We start from the raw sequence: 14,020 nt of genomic DNA on the forward strand, positions 1-14,020 counted from the left end.
CTGTAAACAACACAGGTCTGGGAGTTAAGCCTCCAGAGCTTTAAACCTCAATCTACCACTTTACACATCATTTTACCTCTTTGGGCTTATTTACCTCTTTGCGATATACTGATAATACTACATTCAGCTCATATCATATGGAGGCTGACTGAGATCATCTTCTACAGGGGCCCCGTAGGGAGGAAATCCACACATTTGACCTGAGGGGAGAGGGGCACTGGGCAGCACCATGCAGGAGGGACTACAGACAGCACACGGTCCCCAAAGCCTGTCACGCCACGTGTGTCACATGATGCCTGGACTTGGATGTCTGTGCCCACACGTGTTCCGAGTGGCCCAGGGTCAGGACTGTGGCAGGCTTTCCATGTGTGGTTAGTGAACACAGGAATGAATAAAGCTGGCTTAGACAGGGACAAGGCCACTCTTAGCAAACAATAATAATACGGTAAACATAGTTACGTTGTTTCTGTCTTATTTCCATGGTTATACGGTATTTAACTCCAGTTACCGGGTTATGTTTATACATGTTTTAACTTTTAAAAAAGTTTTTTTTAATGTTTATTTATGTTTTGAGACAGAGAGAGAGAGAGAGAGAACAAGCTGGGGAGGGGCAGAGAGAGGGAGACACAGAATCTGAAGCAGGCTCCAGGCTCTGAGCTGTCAGCACAGAGCCTGATGTGGGGCTCGAACTCACGAGCCATGAGATCATGACCTGAGCCGAAGTCAGACGCTTAACGACTGAGCCACCCAGGCACCCCTTAACTCATTTAATCTCCATAGAAACGCCTATAATGCAGACACTTTGGTATGCCCATTTCATTCATAAATAAGGATAATGACACATAACATTCATGCACCTGCTTGAAGTCATACCCAGCACATGGCTGAGCCTGGTTTTAAGCTCAGAACCCAAGTAGCATTGCCTTCGCTGAAGTTCCAGAAGTTGTTTTGTTTTTAAAGAAAAACATTTTCTTGGTGCTATTTGCATTACATGATTTGACCCAGTTATTTTCCTGACACTGACTTCCTGATGCTCCAGAAGCAATCTCATTTAACCCAGTGTACCCCACATGAAAAAGTCCAAATAATCAGAAGTTGAGTGTTTCCCAGTGATAAAGGAAATTTTCAATGTTTCATTTGTGTGGCCCCGGGCTCCCAGGGAAGCTACACTTTAACATTTACCAACATGAAAATGACTCAGAATACCTTCAGAGCATGGGCTCTATTTCTGCCCCAGCACATATTATACATCTGCTTTGTTAAAAAATAACAATAACCAGAAAAAAGCATTCCAAACATAAAGGTAGGAAAAACAATAAACCCCCCTGGTTCCGGTAAGATTAAAGTCATACAGCTTTGCACATACTAAAACCACAAGAGAAAGTCTGTAACTCCCTGGAACGTCCTTTGTCATGACAACTTGTAACCCTTTTTGTAAAGTCATCTATAACCCTGCAGCACGCCTGTCCCCTAGAGCACTCTCTTCTTGGTGAAGATCATGTGTCCAGGCCACTGTCCTAACTTGGGCTTGAATAAAACTGTTTTCCTCTTTAAAATTTTAAAAAATAGTTTGTTCGTTTTATGTCGACACTAGGGAATGTGTGGGTGTGTATTATTGAGGAGAGGACTGGAGGAGAAATGTGTCTCCAACCCAGAGGACCTAAAGACTGCCTTTTGGGTACAGCCAGCCCCTCCCCAGTGCTGGGGGGGAGAAGATGAGGAAGAAGGAACAGCAGGTGGCCAGGGAAGACCCCCGTGGCCCCTCTTCGTGGCTGCAGAAAGACCTGAGCGCCAGAGTTAACTAGACGGGTGTTTTCCGATCCCAGCTCCTGCAGGAAAACGTGAAGCCCTCGGCAGCCCTTGCTGAGAAAGGAGATGATTGTACCCACTTTCCAGATGCCATGGGGTTTAAACGCACGTCGTGGATGGTGGCCAGGAACGGACTGGCAAGCAGAGGCAGTGACGTGCAAGAAACAGTCGGATGGGGACAGTGTTGCTTTAATGTCTTGTTTTGGATTTTCGACCAGAATTATCATCACCACCTATTTCTCTGGAGAAAAAGAGAGGCCGGAATTTCTGGACGCGTGAATGTGATTCTGCCACGGGCCTGACTGTTCTGCGAAAGCAATAAAAGGAGCTTTATGGTCTCACTGAGTCCTTTGCATCCTGGAAATGAGTTTCGCAAATGAAAACTGCGATTCTGGAAAAACTGACAGCACGACGCCCTGCCCATTTCTAGACGGCAGTTCTGTTTAGAGTACAGCTCTCAGCCTCCAGCCCAAGAGGGAAGCGGGTGGGAGGACCCTCTGGTAGCCAAGAAAGGACAGGCGGACTGAGAACAGGAAACAGAGGGGACACGGCGGGGGGGACCACTGTGCGGGAGAAGGGGGGACACAAGCCCCCGTGGGTGTCGCTCAGGCGCCCACGGGCCAGGCCGTCCAGAGGCTCTGCCCTGCAAGGAGCCAGGACGCTGATCCGACCGGCTGCCGGGGCTTGGGGATTGACAGCAACATGCTCTGTTCGCGCACCCCTGGGAGAGCGATGTGGCCACTTTGCAGTGCCTCAGCTTCCTCATCTGGGCAGCTGTTGGTAACACAACCCCCGTCGGGTTGTCCCGATCGAGTCCACGGCACCTCACTTCACACACAGGACAGGAGTCACGCTTCCCAGCAGCCCTCCCCTCCAAGGAAGGGTTAGCGGAGTGTGTCCAGCCAGCATGCCGAGGCACAGAGAGGTCAGACAAGGCACCACCAGGTTGCAAGCCAGACACCGCTTTGTCTCGGAGACGCGCCCTCTCCACCACACGGCAGGCACCACACACATGCTCACGAGGAAGGCTGGGCGACTCGGGTCACTGAGGACCAGGCGGCCAGCAGCAGCTCCTACCTTTTTGCCTGGGTCACCTTTCAGGCCTGGGAGGCCCAGCTCCCCTTTCTCGCCCTGTGGTGAAAGATGAAATTGGGAAACACCAGATCTCAGCACCTGCCTTTTCCCCATAAGAGCAAGCGGACCTTGGGCAAAATCCCTTTTTTCTTGACCTGCTCTTGCCTTAGCAGTAAACGCCAAGGTGAGGCCCAACTTGGGCGGCTGGCTGTCATTAGGGGCGAGGCACCTGTCATGACGTCCCGCCCTGTTCCCATCAATTCCATCTGAAGATGGTCCACCCTTTGCAGATAGATCTCTCAGTCCCTGTCCCTTTGCCACAGGTGACACACCAGAGAAGCTTGGTCCCCTACCTTCTCTCTTCCATAAACCTGGGGAAACACCCCCAAGCCCCAGCCAAGACCACCCACTGCTCCAGGGACTAAACTCCAGAGGGGGCGGCTTTGCAGGGGCACAGGAGAGGTTCGTCACTTACCTGCTCTCCTTTCTGTCCCCGCACGCCTGGAAATCCTGGAGCACCAGGGACACCTGCCTCTCCCTGTGGAAAAAACATGGCACCTCTGTTCACTCAATGCTCATTGAGGCTCCCCTGTGCGCCAGGCCATGCACGAGATGGTGCTCTCCCCTCGCTGCTCTCCTGTCCCCAAAGACTGTGGCTCAGTGGGGACGACACGGAAAGCAGAGTGGTTCTAGAGAATCTGCTTGCTGGGGTGTCTCCAAGCTTTTTCTCATTTCAGCCCATTTCATCACCAGGAACCCATTACACCTGTCTGGGTGTTTCCTCCTCCTCCTTGTCCTTTAGGACTCTGACACAATGACACCTCCTTGTCATCTTTCCCGACATTCCCCAAGTGTGAGTGAGGGGCCTCCCTCCTGCCCTCCCACGCACACCTGCATATCACCACTCACTGCACCTGGTCATTGCTCTTGGTTGATGGCTGCGAGCCCAACACAGTGATGGATGCATAGGACATGCTGATAATCATTGGGTAAATAAATGAATGCGTGAGATGAAGGAAGTGAGCCCCCAGAGGGAACTGATACAAGCCTAGGGCATCACAATGAGAGAATGCATTGACTGAAGAATGGAATGAATGAATGAATGAATGAGAAAGAAAGAAGGGAAGAAAGAGAAGAAAAACAAGAAAGAGAAGGAAATAGAAAGAAAGAATGAAAGAAAGAAAGAATGAAAGAAAGAAAGAAAAAAGGAAGGGAAGGAAGGGAAGAAAAGGAAGAAAGAGAAGGAAAAAGAAAGAAAGAAAGAAAGAAAGAAAGAAAGAAAGAAAAGGGAGGAAGGGAAGGAAGGGAAGAAAAGGAAGAAAGTGAAAAAAAGAAAGGAAGGAAGAAGAAAGAAAGAAAGAAAGAAAGAAAGAAAGAAAAGGAAGGGAAGAAAGGAAGGGAAGGGAAGGGAAGGGAAGGAAGGAAGGAATGAAGGAAAGAAGGAAGGAAGAAAAAAAAGAAAGGAAGGAAGGAAGGAAGAAAGGAGGAAGGGAAGGAGAGGTAGGAAGGAAGGAAAGAAGGAAGGAAGAAAGAAAGAAAGGAAGGAAGGAGGAAGGGAAGGAAAGAGAAGGAAAGGAAAGGAAGGAAGGAAAGAAGGAAGGAAGAAAAAAAGAAAGAGAAAGAAAGGAAGGAAGGGAAGGAAGGGAAGGAAGGAAGGAATGAAGGAAGGAGGAAGGAAGAAAGAGAAAGAAAGAAAGAAAGAAAGAAAAGAAAGAAAAGAAAGAAAAAACAGACCTTGTCTCCAGGTCGGCCTGCCAGGCCCTGCTCCCCAACTTCACCCTGGAGACAGAATAACAGACACGCCGTCACGTCCCACAGACATTTGCAGAGATGGTGGTCATTCCCCCGCTGGCCCCACACATTCACAGCAGCATCTCTGGATTCTCAGGCACGCGCATAGCAGGGTTACGGCCCGTGCTCTATGCAGCCATGCAGGCTGTGGAAACCCAAGCACCCGGCCTCTCCGGAGGGAGGCCTTCCACACTCCCTCATAACGTCTTTCACTTCCCCCAGAGAGAACCCCTGCTAGAATCTTGGATCGTCCCGACAGAGTTTACGCAGGTGAACCCATTCATCCTGAATCGAAAAGCGTACAATTCAGAACAATGAGGGGCCAAAATCAGGGACTCATAGGTCCGTCCAGCTCTGAGCTGTGCTAACTGTAGGGGAGCCCAGGCCCCACGCTGGGTCCAGCGATGAGGGAGAAGCCGTTGATGAACACGTCCATGCTCACCACTGTCTTGTGGTTGCCGTTCAGACAGGCAGCCCCAGGGTTGGAGGTGGGTCAGAGCTTTCTTTGCTAGCTCCCATGCTCGGTTACAATAAAACCAAGTCTTGGGTGAAATTCTGGTAAACCAGAAAGCAGCCCCCCAAACAGTTACACACTGGTTCCAGCAGATGGGATGACGTTTAGTCCTCAGCCATTAGGTTCCTAATTAGCATTTTGCGGTGGGTTGAAGAAGGAGCCACAGGCCCAGAGGGAACTCTTCCCTGATCCCAACGCATCCAGATGCTGTGTTTCCCTATAAATCACTGACTCAAATCTGTGCGTGTGTGTGCTGGTGGGGAGGGACTGTAATTTCTAACCAACAATGCGTCTTGAGAACCACTCTGGACAATTTCTGACACCCATTATACTATCGGCGTAGATTTCCATAAGGAAACATGGTTTTCTGATAAGTGAATGGGCACATGAATGAATGAATGAGTGGATTTCCGTGCCCATCATGGTCTCCCCTGCAGCTACGCCAGACTCAGTTGGTAGGGAAGACCTCCACCATCCCCTCGTCTCAGAGAAGAAGGTAAGAAAAAGAAAAAAGTAACCCAAAACACTGTTCAGCATTAAACAACACAGCAATACCTGATGCGGAAGGTCTGGTGCCAGCAGGGGAACTCACACTGGAGTCGGCACAGAGAAACTCTCCCCACGCTCCCATCCCCCGACTTCCCGGTGTTTACAGGCACCATCAGCGAGAACCGCGCTGCCCGAGATTGTGCAAATACCTGCCACTCAAACATTCACTTTAAATCTACCAGGACGGCAACATCCTCGCTGTGGGAATTGCTTCTCACATGCCGAGGAAGGCACTGAGGGTCTGGGTTTGCTTACAAGACGTCTTCAAGGGCTTTGGAAGCGCTTCCTGAATCCGTGCCGTGAGCTCGAAGTCAAAGGCACAATGGACGGAGGACTGGGCAGCATCTTGAATTCTTGACGTGAACCCGAAAGGTCGATCCTGCAAGCCAGGGCCGTCCCCTGACAGACGCATGAGCCCGCCGTCCACCACTTATCCGTAATCTCCTCGGAAGATTTTAATCTTCGGTTGGCATTTTGTCAAAATGAAGTTAACAAGACCCCAGGCCAGATCCTCTCTGAGGCTACCCAGGACGTTGTAGAAAGTACGAAAACTGCACACATTCATAGTTTTGAACTTCCCAGAGAAGTGTTTTAAACATTTTGCACTAGAAATTGTATAAAACCAACACGTGAGCTGGCGCAGTAGGCCTGGCTGTTTGAATCTTCCAGTTAGTGACCACGAGAAACCAAAAACACGCAGGCAGAGAGACCACAGAAGTCCCTGAAGGCGCCTCTCTGAGCTCATCCCAGCACTTCCCGTGATGTGATCGATGGCCACCTTCTGGGGACCCACGTGCACAGGGGAGAGGCTGCATCCGAAGCCCAGTGGACAGAGTGTGGGAATTCACACGTGTAAGCTCGGGAGGGCTCACCGATTTACAAAGTTGGGAAAACACAACACTGAAGTATGGTTCACAGCACACGATCTGCCAGGTCAAGCCAGCAAACCTGTGCAAGCGTTTTAAGTCCTTTCTGGAAAAGGGTAGAATTTCAGCCAAACACCAAAAGGTGTTTTTAAGACCATGACATTCACCCCACACAGCCACCTCGGGGCGTGCATGGACACAACGCAGCAGATGACTTATGATATTTCAGGGATTTGGGGAATCGTTGCAAGCACATTGTTTAAATGCAAATGTTGCTTCTTAAAGTATGAAGGAGTACCATCTTGTGAGTGGTAACAGGACAGCTCACAGGGGCATGAGGGTGGAGTCCTTGGAGTCTGGAATCCAGACAACAGGAGGTTTCCTGGTGGACCTCGGGAGGTTCTGTCCACATCTGAGCACGTGGGTATGTTTGACGTAGCCAGGTGCTTTCTAACCTGCTTTTTCTCCTCTGGCTTCTTTTGGTCTTCTAGAGAACGGCCACTTTATGAAAAAGCAAAGCAACGCCAGGGGACCCGCATCTGGCCCAAGAACACCTTCCCCGGCCAGCAGGGTGATCGGGGTCCTGCCTTCCAGAGGGCAGCTGTAGAGTCCGGGCCACTCCTGTGCTCTTGCTGGGCTGAGGTGACCTCCATCCTCCATGCAGAAAACCCTTACTGAGCACCTGCCAAATGCCTGACCCTAGCTGGGAATGGGCGAGCAGAGGGGACAAAGACCCAGTCACAGTTGCTGCCCTCAACTAGCTCATAGCCCAGCGAAGTGCAGGTGGGAGGGGCAGGGGCAGTGCCCGGGGCAATCTCTTGTCTCTACAGACTCCCCTAGAGCCAAAGTACCTGCACCTGCACACCACACATGCACCCCACATACACACACTGACACATATCTCTCTCTCACACACACACACACACACACACACACACACACACACACACGCCACATGGTCTGTGCTCACTGCATTCAGAGCCCAGGCCAAATCTGAGATGTTGAGCTTTCGTCCTCGAGACAAAAGGAGACTCTAGCCCAAGAGGTGGGGCTCCAAGGGCCAGCCATCCAAACGCAGCACCTGGGGTCCCCATTCCCACAGGAGGTGCCCTGTCCAAAGACACGGGAAGTGGCCTCTGCCTCCCCCACAGACCCCGACATGCAGGAACCATGGAGCAGGGGGTGAGGGTGGGAGGTGGGGACTGGATGCCACAGACCGCATCAGCCAGGAGTAGAGGCCAGGCTTTAGGGAGCTCTGGAGGGACACCAGAGCCCCTGGAGGAGGAGAGGGGGGAGGAGGGAGACAGACAGACAGACAGAGAGAAGCCCCTCTTGTTCCTCACTGCCAGGTGAGCTGGACAGTGATGAGTTCTTCTTAAGGCCACAGCTCTCCTTGAGACCCCTCAGCTACAGGTCCCCCTAGGAACCCGCTTGGCCCTCCTCCCTCTGTCCTAGGTGTGGTGTGGTCATTCCCGCTGCCTGTGTCTGTCCCTGTGGGGGCCCGAGCCCCGGGGCCACCAGACCCCAACTGCCAGACCACTCACACCGTCAACTGTGGTTCACACACAGCCTAAACACCCCATTCCGAAGAGCCCACTGGCGGGGAGGAGGCGGGGTCCATACCCTGGGGCCGGGGTTTCCAGGCAGACCGTCTTCCCCTCTCTCTCCTGGCTGCCCCTGTAAGGAATGCAGAGAGAGGTTGGCAGGAGAGGGCCAGGCTCGGGGGACACACTCAGTGCTAGTCACCGTCTGGTTCAGGAGGAGAACCACTCGTACTGGGGGTGGCAGCTTGTACAACCTCTCGGATTCCACATTCCAGGCCTCTGCTTTGGGTTTGTTTTTACAGAAACATAACTGGGTAGAAAACTGTGCTTTTCTCTCACTGAGAGACTTGGGAGCATGGAAGAGGTCACATGAGCGATTCTGAGACTGCAAGATCATCGGTTAGCCCTTTCCTCCGTCATGAAAACCAAGGGAGACAGACGGAGAATATTTACGTGAAATACCCATGGAATGAAGTTAAATGCATGCTTATTCTGCATTTGGTCAGGAAAAAGTGGAGGTTGTAAGGTACTTATTGAAAAGGATGAAGGATGCTCCCGTGATATCGAAAGGCCGCATTTCGCGGATGGTTATGGGCATACATGCTGAGCCTACGTGTGTTTTGTGGGAAGGAATCAAATTCGCTGGCGCAAATATTCATGCTGTGCTCTCGTAACTGTTCACCTGCAGCGTGCGAACGGGGGACTTGCTTCCCAAATTTATGATATTAACCTCTGACTCTTTTCCTAATGTTCCTACCATGATGAGCCGCACCAGAATATTTTTAAAATTAAAGTCTCTTAGGTTACGAGTATCCCAACCTTGTCCCTCCCCGCCAACACAGACGTATTCCGAACACGTTCGTGGGAAAGCCCGAGGCTTCCACATGCTTCTGTCTGGCTCAGTCACCTAAGCAGAAGTGAAGGACTTTCCCACGTCTGACCTGGTGAGCCCCAACATTCCCGAGTCCTGATCCAGGCCCCAAGCCATCGGTGTATTTTAGAATTTACCAGCAATCCAACATCCCTTTCCGCCTGCATTTTGGGCCCCAAACTCCGGCCACCCCCGTGCACACCAACCTCGGGTCCCGGCAGGCCTGGGGCTCCCTTCTGTCCGTCCTTTCCAGGTGGGCCCTGGTCAAGAGTGAAAAAGAGCAAAATAAGACACATGTTTCGGGAGAATGCACCGAGTGGCTCTTGGCCAGCCGCTGGGGGCCACCCCCACCTCCTCAGGGGGGCTCTCTTGCCAGTGTGCCGCCGTCTCTGTGGGGCCAGGCTGGCCTACACTTGCCTGATGAGGGAGACGGCCCTCACCCTCTGGCCAGCATCCGGGGTCCGGCCACTCTGGACGTGCGTGGTGGGCGAGAGGGGGCCGACGGTCCTTCACTACCTCTGCTTTCTGCTTCCCTCTCTCTCTGGGAAATCTCCACCAACATGTCCCCCCTTCCCAGTCTCCCGGCCTGGCACTCACCAAGTCTGCCTTATGCTTTCTAAGGGCCACACTGAGGGGCTCTGTGTCCTCTCCTCCCTACAGGCTGCCGCCTCCCCCATCCTGTCCGACAGGACAGCTGGTGTTACAGGCACAGGGACAAAGAGTCCCAAGGGCTGAGGGGTGGACTCCAGGCCCCGCCCTGGTGATGGGGACACGTGGGCTTTTAACGCCCCGCTGCCTGGCTCCGCCTTCTGCTATTTAAGAGTTGTTTGCTCTTCTGATTTTCCTTGAGCCTTGAGTGGCGGGCCAGGTACACACACACCCCCATGACAGAGGGAAATCCTTTCCCCTCAAGATGACATTTTACATGTCATTACTTTGACAGCTGTAAGTGCTATTCAAAAATGATTATTATTTTAGGAAACCTGGTCATTATTCCACCAAGAGGTCTCCTGACACCCAAATTAAGATTCCCCTATTTCCTGGCATCTCTAGTCTGGGCTGGCAGCCTATTGGGAGGGCAGCCCCGCCTCCCCAGAGCAGGGGTCGCAGGAGTCAAGGCCCTTGGAAGGGCAGGAGGGGAGTTCACCTGGCCTCCGTGGAAGTATGAGCTCACTGAGGAGCAAACACTGAATCCAGAAGTAGCACCCCAAACTCTCAGTGGCCACAACCTCCCCCCTCGACACCCTCCATGCCTTCAAATACTTTTTCCCCTGCCTACGACTCTCTCCCCTCCTCTGAACGTTCACACCAACACACATACTTTTTGACGAACCCATTAGATCAGGTGGGATTGTTAACGTATTTGAGCTTTCAGGGGACACCGCCACGTGAGGAAAAAGTCCACTGGTGACGCTGCCATTAACTGTGTGTTCGTGAATGTTTGCCGGTCACACTGCAACGGAGCAGGTGTTCTAGGTGTGGATCAGTTCACCCCCGAGTGTGCATCACACCCCTGCATGGACGGCCCACATCCTAGGGGATTCAGCAGAGCTGAGAACATGGACATCCCAGCCATCACGGTCCCTGCTGCCTGGGGGAGCTCCATCCACAGCCACCGACGGACCTGCCAAAGGTCCAAGGGGCACTGCCGCCGGGTGCTACGCGATCTGATTCAGAACCCCTCCAGGGCTGTGGGTTCTGCTGGCTTCCCCACCCACCGGCCCACGAGAGAGAGAGAGAAAACTACTTGTAAGGAAATCCCTTTCAGTGGAGCTGAGGCCTCCCTGAGGGTCCTCTACGGGTCTATGAGGATGATCGTGCCGTCACAAGGTGTCACAGGCTCACAGGCCACACCTACCACGGGGCGCTGAGGAGCTCAGGGCCAGAACTAGGAGATACACCCAGCTTTAATGGCACACCCGTTACAGGAGTGAAGATGTTAAGGTTTCTGAGCCCCATCCTCAGGGCTTAAAAGGCAGGAGGGAGCCTCCAGATCCCCAGGATCTTCTGAGTTTGGGAGTGAGGAAGGGCAGTCAGGATGAGGACAGGAAGCGTTCAGCCACTGTCTTTATTTATGTTCCCCCCGGCAGGTATCTCTTAGAGACAAGAAGTCACTTTAAACAGCCTTCAGGAGCCTCCAGGTAATGAGAAGAAAGGTGGTGGCCTGGGGAGAGGGAGCCCCAATCTGTACCCTGGCTGGGAGACCCTGGGGCCGCAATCCCAGGAGACTGAGTTCGTGGAAGGCACCACAGCAGGAAGGGGCCAGGGGAGGAAAGGGCGCAGCAACTGGCCAGCAGACCTGGAGGCACCCAGCCATCCCAGCATAGACCAATGGAATCCAGGGAAGCGTGGGGGCAGGGACGACCCTGGGGAACTCACCGCCTGCCCGGGGTGCCCAGGTTTTCCTGGGAAGCCGATCTCTCCAGGTAAACCCTGAGAAGGGAACCACATGGGAATGGTTAGTCTGGCATCTCTGGAGCATCAGAGCCTTTCCCCAGTGCCTCTCCTGGCCGGGCCCCAGGCGCCTGGCTCTGATAAGGATGAACAAGGCTGCATGGACTTCAGGGCATCTGAGCATCCTTAGTGCGGGCCACTGTGAAACACACAATCGTCACACCGTGTCTGGCCTGCAGTCAGAAGCCACCACATTGGCTCTTACCAGGTGGGAGGGGTGGAAAGGCCTCGCTGGTTGCTGGGCCGGCCCCACCCCCACCCTCCGCCTACAGGGGCATTTTCCCTGCTGCACAGCAAGTGTGTGTGGGGAGCGTGTTGACCTGTGTCTACCCCAGCCCTCTGGCTGCCTCAGCACCAAATCACGAACTAGTAAAAGGCACCCGAATGGGTACCCCCACACTAACATACCTCCAGCCATGTGTCTGTCTCTAGAAGCAGCCAACCAATGTGCTCCAAGAGCTCAAGAGGTATTTCTAGACTAATCTAAGGGTCTGAAAGCACAGAGGCTGGGGTCCTCCTTGTTTATGCCTTTGCTCTCCTCTTCGATGAAGGACAAACAGATGGCCACACATAAAGATGCTCTTGGTTCCCATGGGCCATGAACTCTGTACCTAAGCACCCCTGTAGGGGAAAATCAAAGCCAGTCTTACCGGGGGGCCTCCGGGTCCAGGGGGACCGGGGACGCCAGGTGGTCCTGGAGGGCCCTGGAAAGAAAAAGTAAAATGTGGGTGACAATCTTGCATGGAGCAGTCTCCTGGTGACGATATCCTTTGAGAGGGGAGGAGGGAAGGGGACACAGTGACCAGCTGTCTTAGTAATGCTTTAGTTTTCAAACAAACAAACAAGGAACAAAAGCAAAAAAGAAAAGGTCTGAAATAAAATTTGCAAAATGTTGACATCTGTTACATTTGGGGTGATGGGTATATAACTATTGTATTATCTATTCTATCTCAAGCACTTGAGCATTTAAAATAAACACATGAACGCACTTGCACGCTTCTACGTACACACGCAGTGGGTCAAGCCATTACCGAAGATCTTGAAGGATGGTGGTTCCCAAGCATCAGTCAGCATGGAATCACCAAGGGTGGGTGACATGGGCCTCCTGTCCCAGCCCTTCCCCCCGATTCCGTAGGTCTGGGGTGGGGTACTCGTGAAAGCTCTCCCCACAATTCTCTGCAGACCAGTCTGGACACCCACTCTCCAGCTTCCATTCTCCATTCCCTCGCTTACACTTGGGACACCTGTGGCCAGGAGCAGACGCAGGGAGGGAAGTGCTCCACAAGCAGAACAGAATCACAAGCCAGGGCTCCAGCCTGGATTAATTGCTCCCTCCTCCATGCTCAAGGCCAGTGTAACCGTGTCCGTCGGACTCACATGCCCTCTGAGGCAGAGGCCCCTCTTGCTCCCTCTGCATCTCTCACAGGGACCACTGCAGGACGTGGCATACAGCAGGTGCTCAATAAATGCTTGAAGAAGTCTACTGAATTTAAGGGGCACTAAGAAGAGGGGCCTGTGCATCCAGGGTGAATGATGCCATACCGCCACTAGATGGCGATAAATACTAACAAATGGCAAGGGCTGCTGCTCCCGTGGACTGTTCCCTTTCCTGCCACTGGGGGCGCACGCGAGTCAGCAATGGGCACAGAAACGGAATTTTTGGTGCATCGGCACCTAGCTGTCCCTGTACCTGCTCAGTCGTGGTGTGTCTTTGCTGGTGGCATCTACTTTGGTTGGGAGATGTGTGCTTGGAGCAGACACAACTGAGGGGCCCAGCAGAGCGGGATGGTGGCCTGGGCAGGGTCCTCCCTGCAGGATGAGGGCCGGGGAAGAGCACCGAGAAGGCTCGTGGCCCCACCCCTACAGCCATTCAGACCCAACACCCGGCTGAGCCAATTCAGCTCCGCTCGCCTCCTGGCCAAGCGAGAGTCCTGCAGGTGACTGTCCCAGGACCACCCTCCAGAAGGCACGTTCCAGGTGACCCTGCTTCAGCATGACCTCTGGGGTTCTCACACCCCCTCACCACCAGCACACAGCTTCTCTGAGGCCCCTCCTGACCCCGCGTAGCACCCGCCTCTGCTCGAAATCTGGACACGTTAGTCTTCTTCCCTCCTTACACACCAGGGGCAGTGATGGCCCCTGGAGCATTTCGTGCTCTTTCAAACATTCCAGAAAGTTCCAGAAAACTGGCCTCCTGATGAGCTCATTCCTCTGACCCTGTGTCCCCTTCCACCTTTGTGTCTTGCAAACCCCCTCAGGATGCTGCTGTCCCACAGAGTGTTGGAGTAAGAGGATTGTTCGTGATCTACTGGAAATTAAACCTCCTTATTTGACAATAATGAAAACTGAGACCCAGAGAGGGCAAGCACCCCTGCTAAAGCCACACAGCCATCATCTCCAGAGGATCCTTGACAGGCTGGCTGCTGCAGAGTCACCCAGAAAGCTTGTCATAAATAGAGTATGTGGGCCCCTTGTTTGGACTCTGAGACAGGTCTGGGCCAAGCCCAAGGGGACAGTGACTTTGGAAATACTCTCCCAGTAACCCTGA

At 52.9% G+C, this 14,020-nt stretch overlaps 1 protein-coding gene across 1 annotated transcript in view; it reads right to left on the minus strand.

The window, feature by feature from the left end:
• Positions 1 to 14,020, minus strand: part of COL22A1 (collagen type XXII alpha 1 chain) — a 258,748-nt gene that overhangs the window by 101,202 nt on the left and 143,526 nt on the right. The window contains exons 24-30 of the mRNA XM_019459762.2: positions 12,123 to 12,176; positions 11,398 to 11,451; positions 9,225 to 9,278; positions 8,227 to 8,280; positions 4,618 to 4,662; positions 3,359 to 3,421; positions 2,887 to 2,940 (exon numbers count right to left, since the gene is read on the minus strand). Coding sequence (XP_019315307.2) covers positions 2,887 to 2,940; positions 3,359 to 3,421; positions 4,618 to 4,662; positions 8,227 to 8,280; positions 9,225 to 9,278; positions 11,398 to 11,451; positions 12,123 to 12,176 — 378 coding nt within the window. The remainder of the gene's footprint in view (positions 1 to 2,886; positions 2,941 to 3,358; positions 3,422 to 4,617; positions 4,663 to 8,226; positions 8,281 to 9,224; positions 9,279 to 11,397; positions 11,452 to 12,122; positions 12,177 to 14,020) is intronic.

Source organism: Panthera pardus, unplaced genomic scaffold (assembly GCF_024362965.1).
Source record: "Panthera pardus isolate Hobbes unplaced genomic scaffold, ASM2436296v1 HiC_scaffold_7, whole genome shotgun sequence".
Lineage (NCBI taxonomy): Eukaryota > Metazoa > Chordata > Mammalia > Carnivora > Felidae > Panthera > Panthera pardus.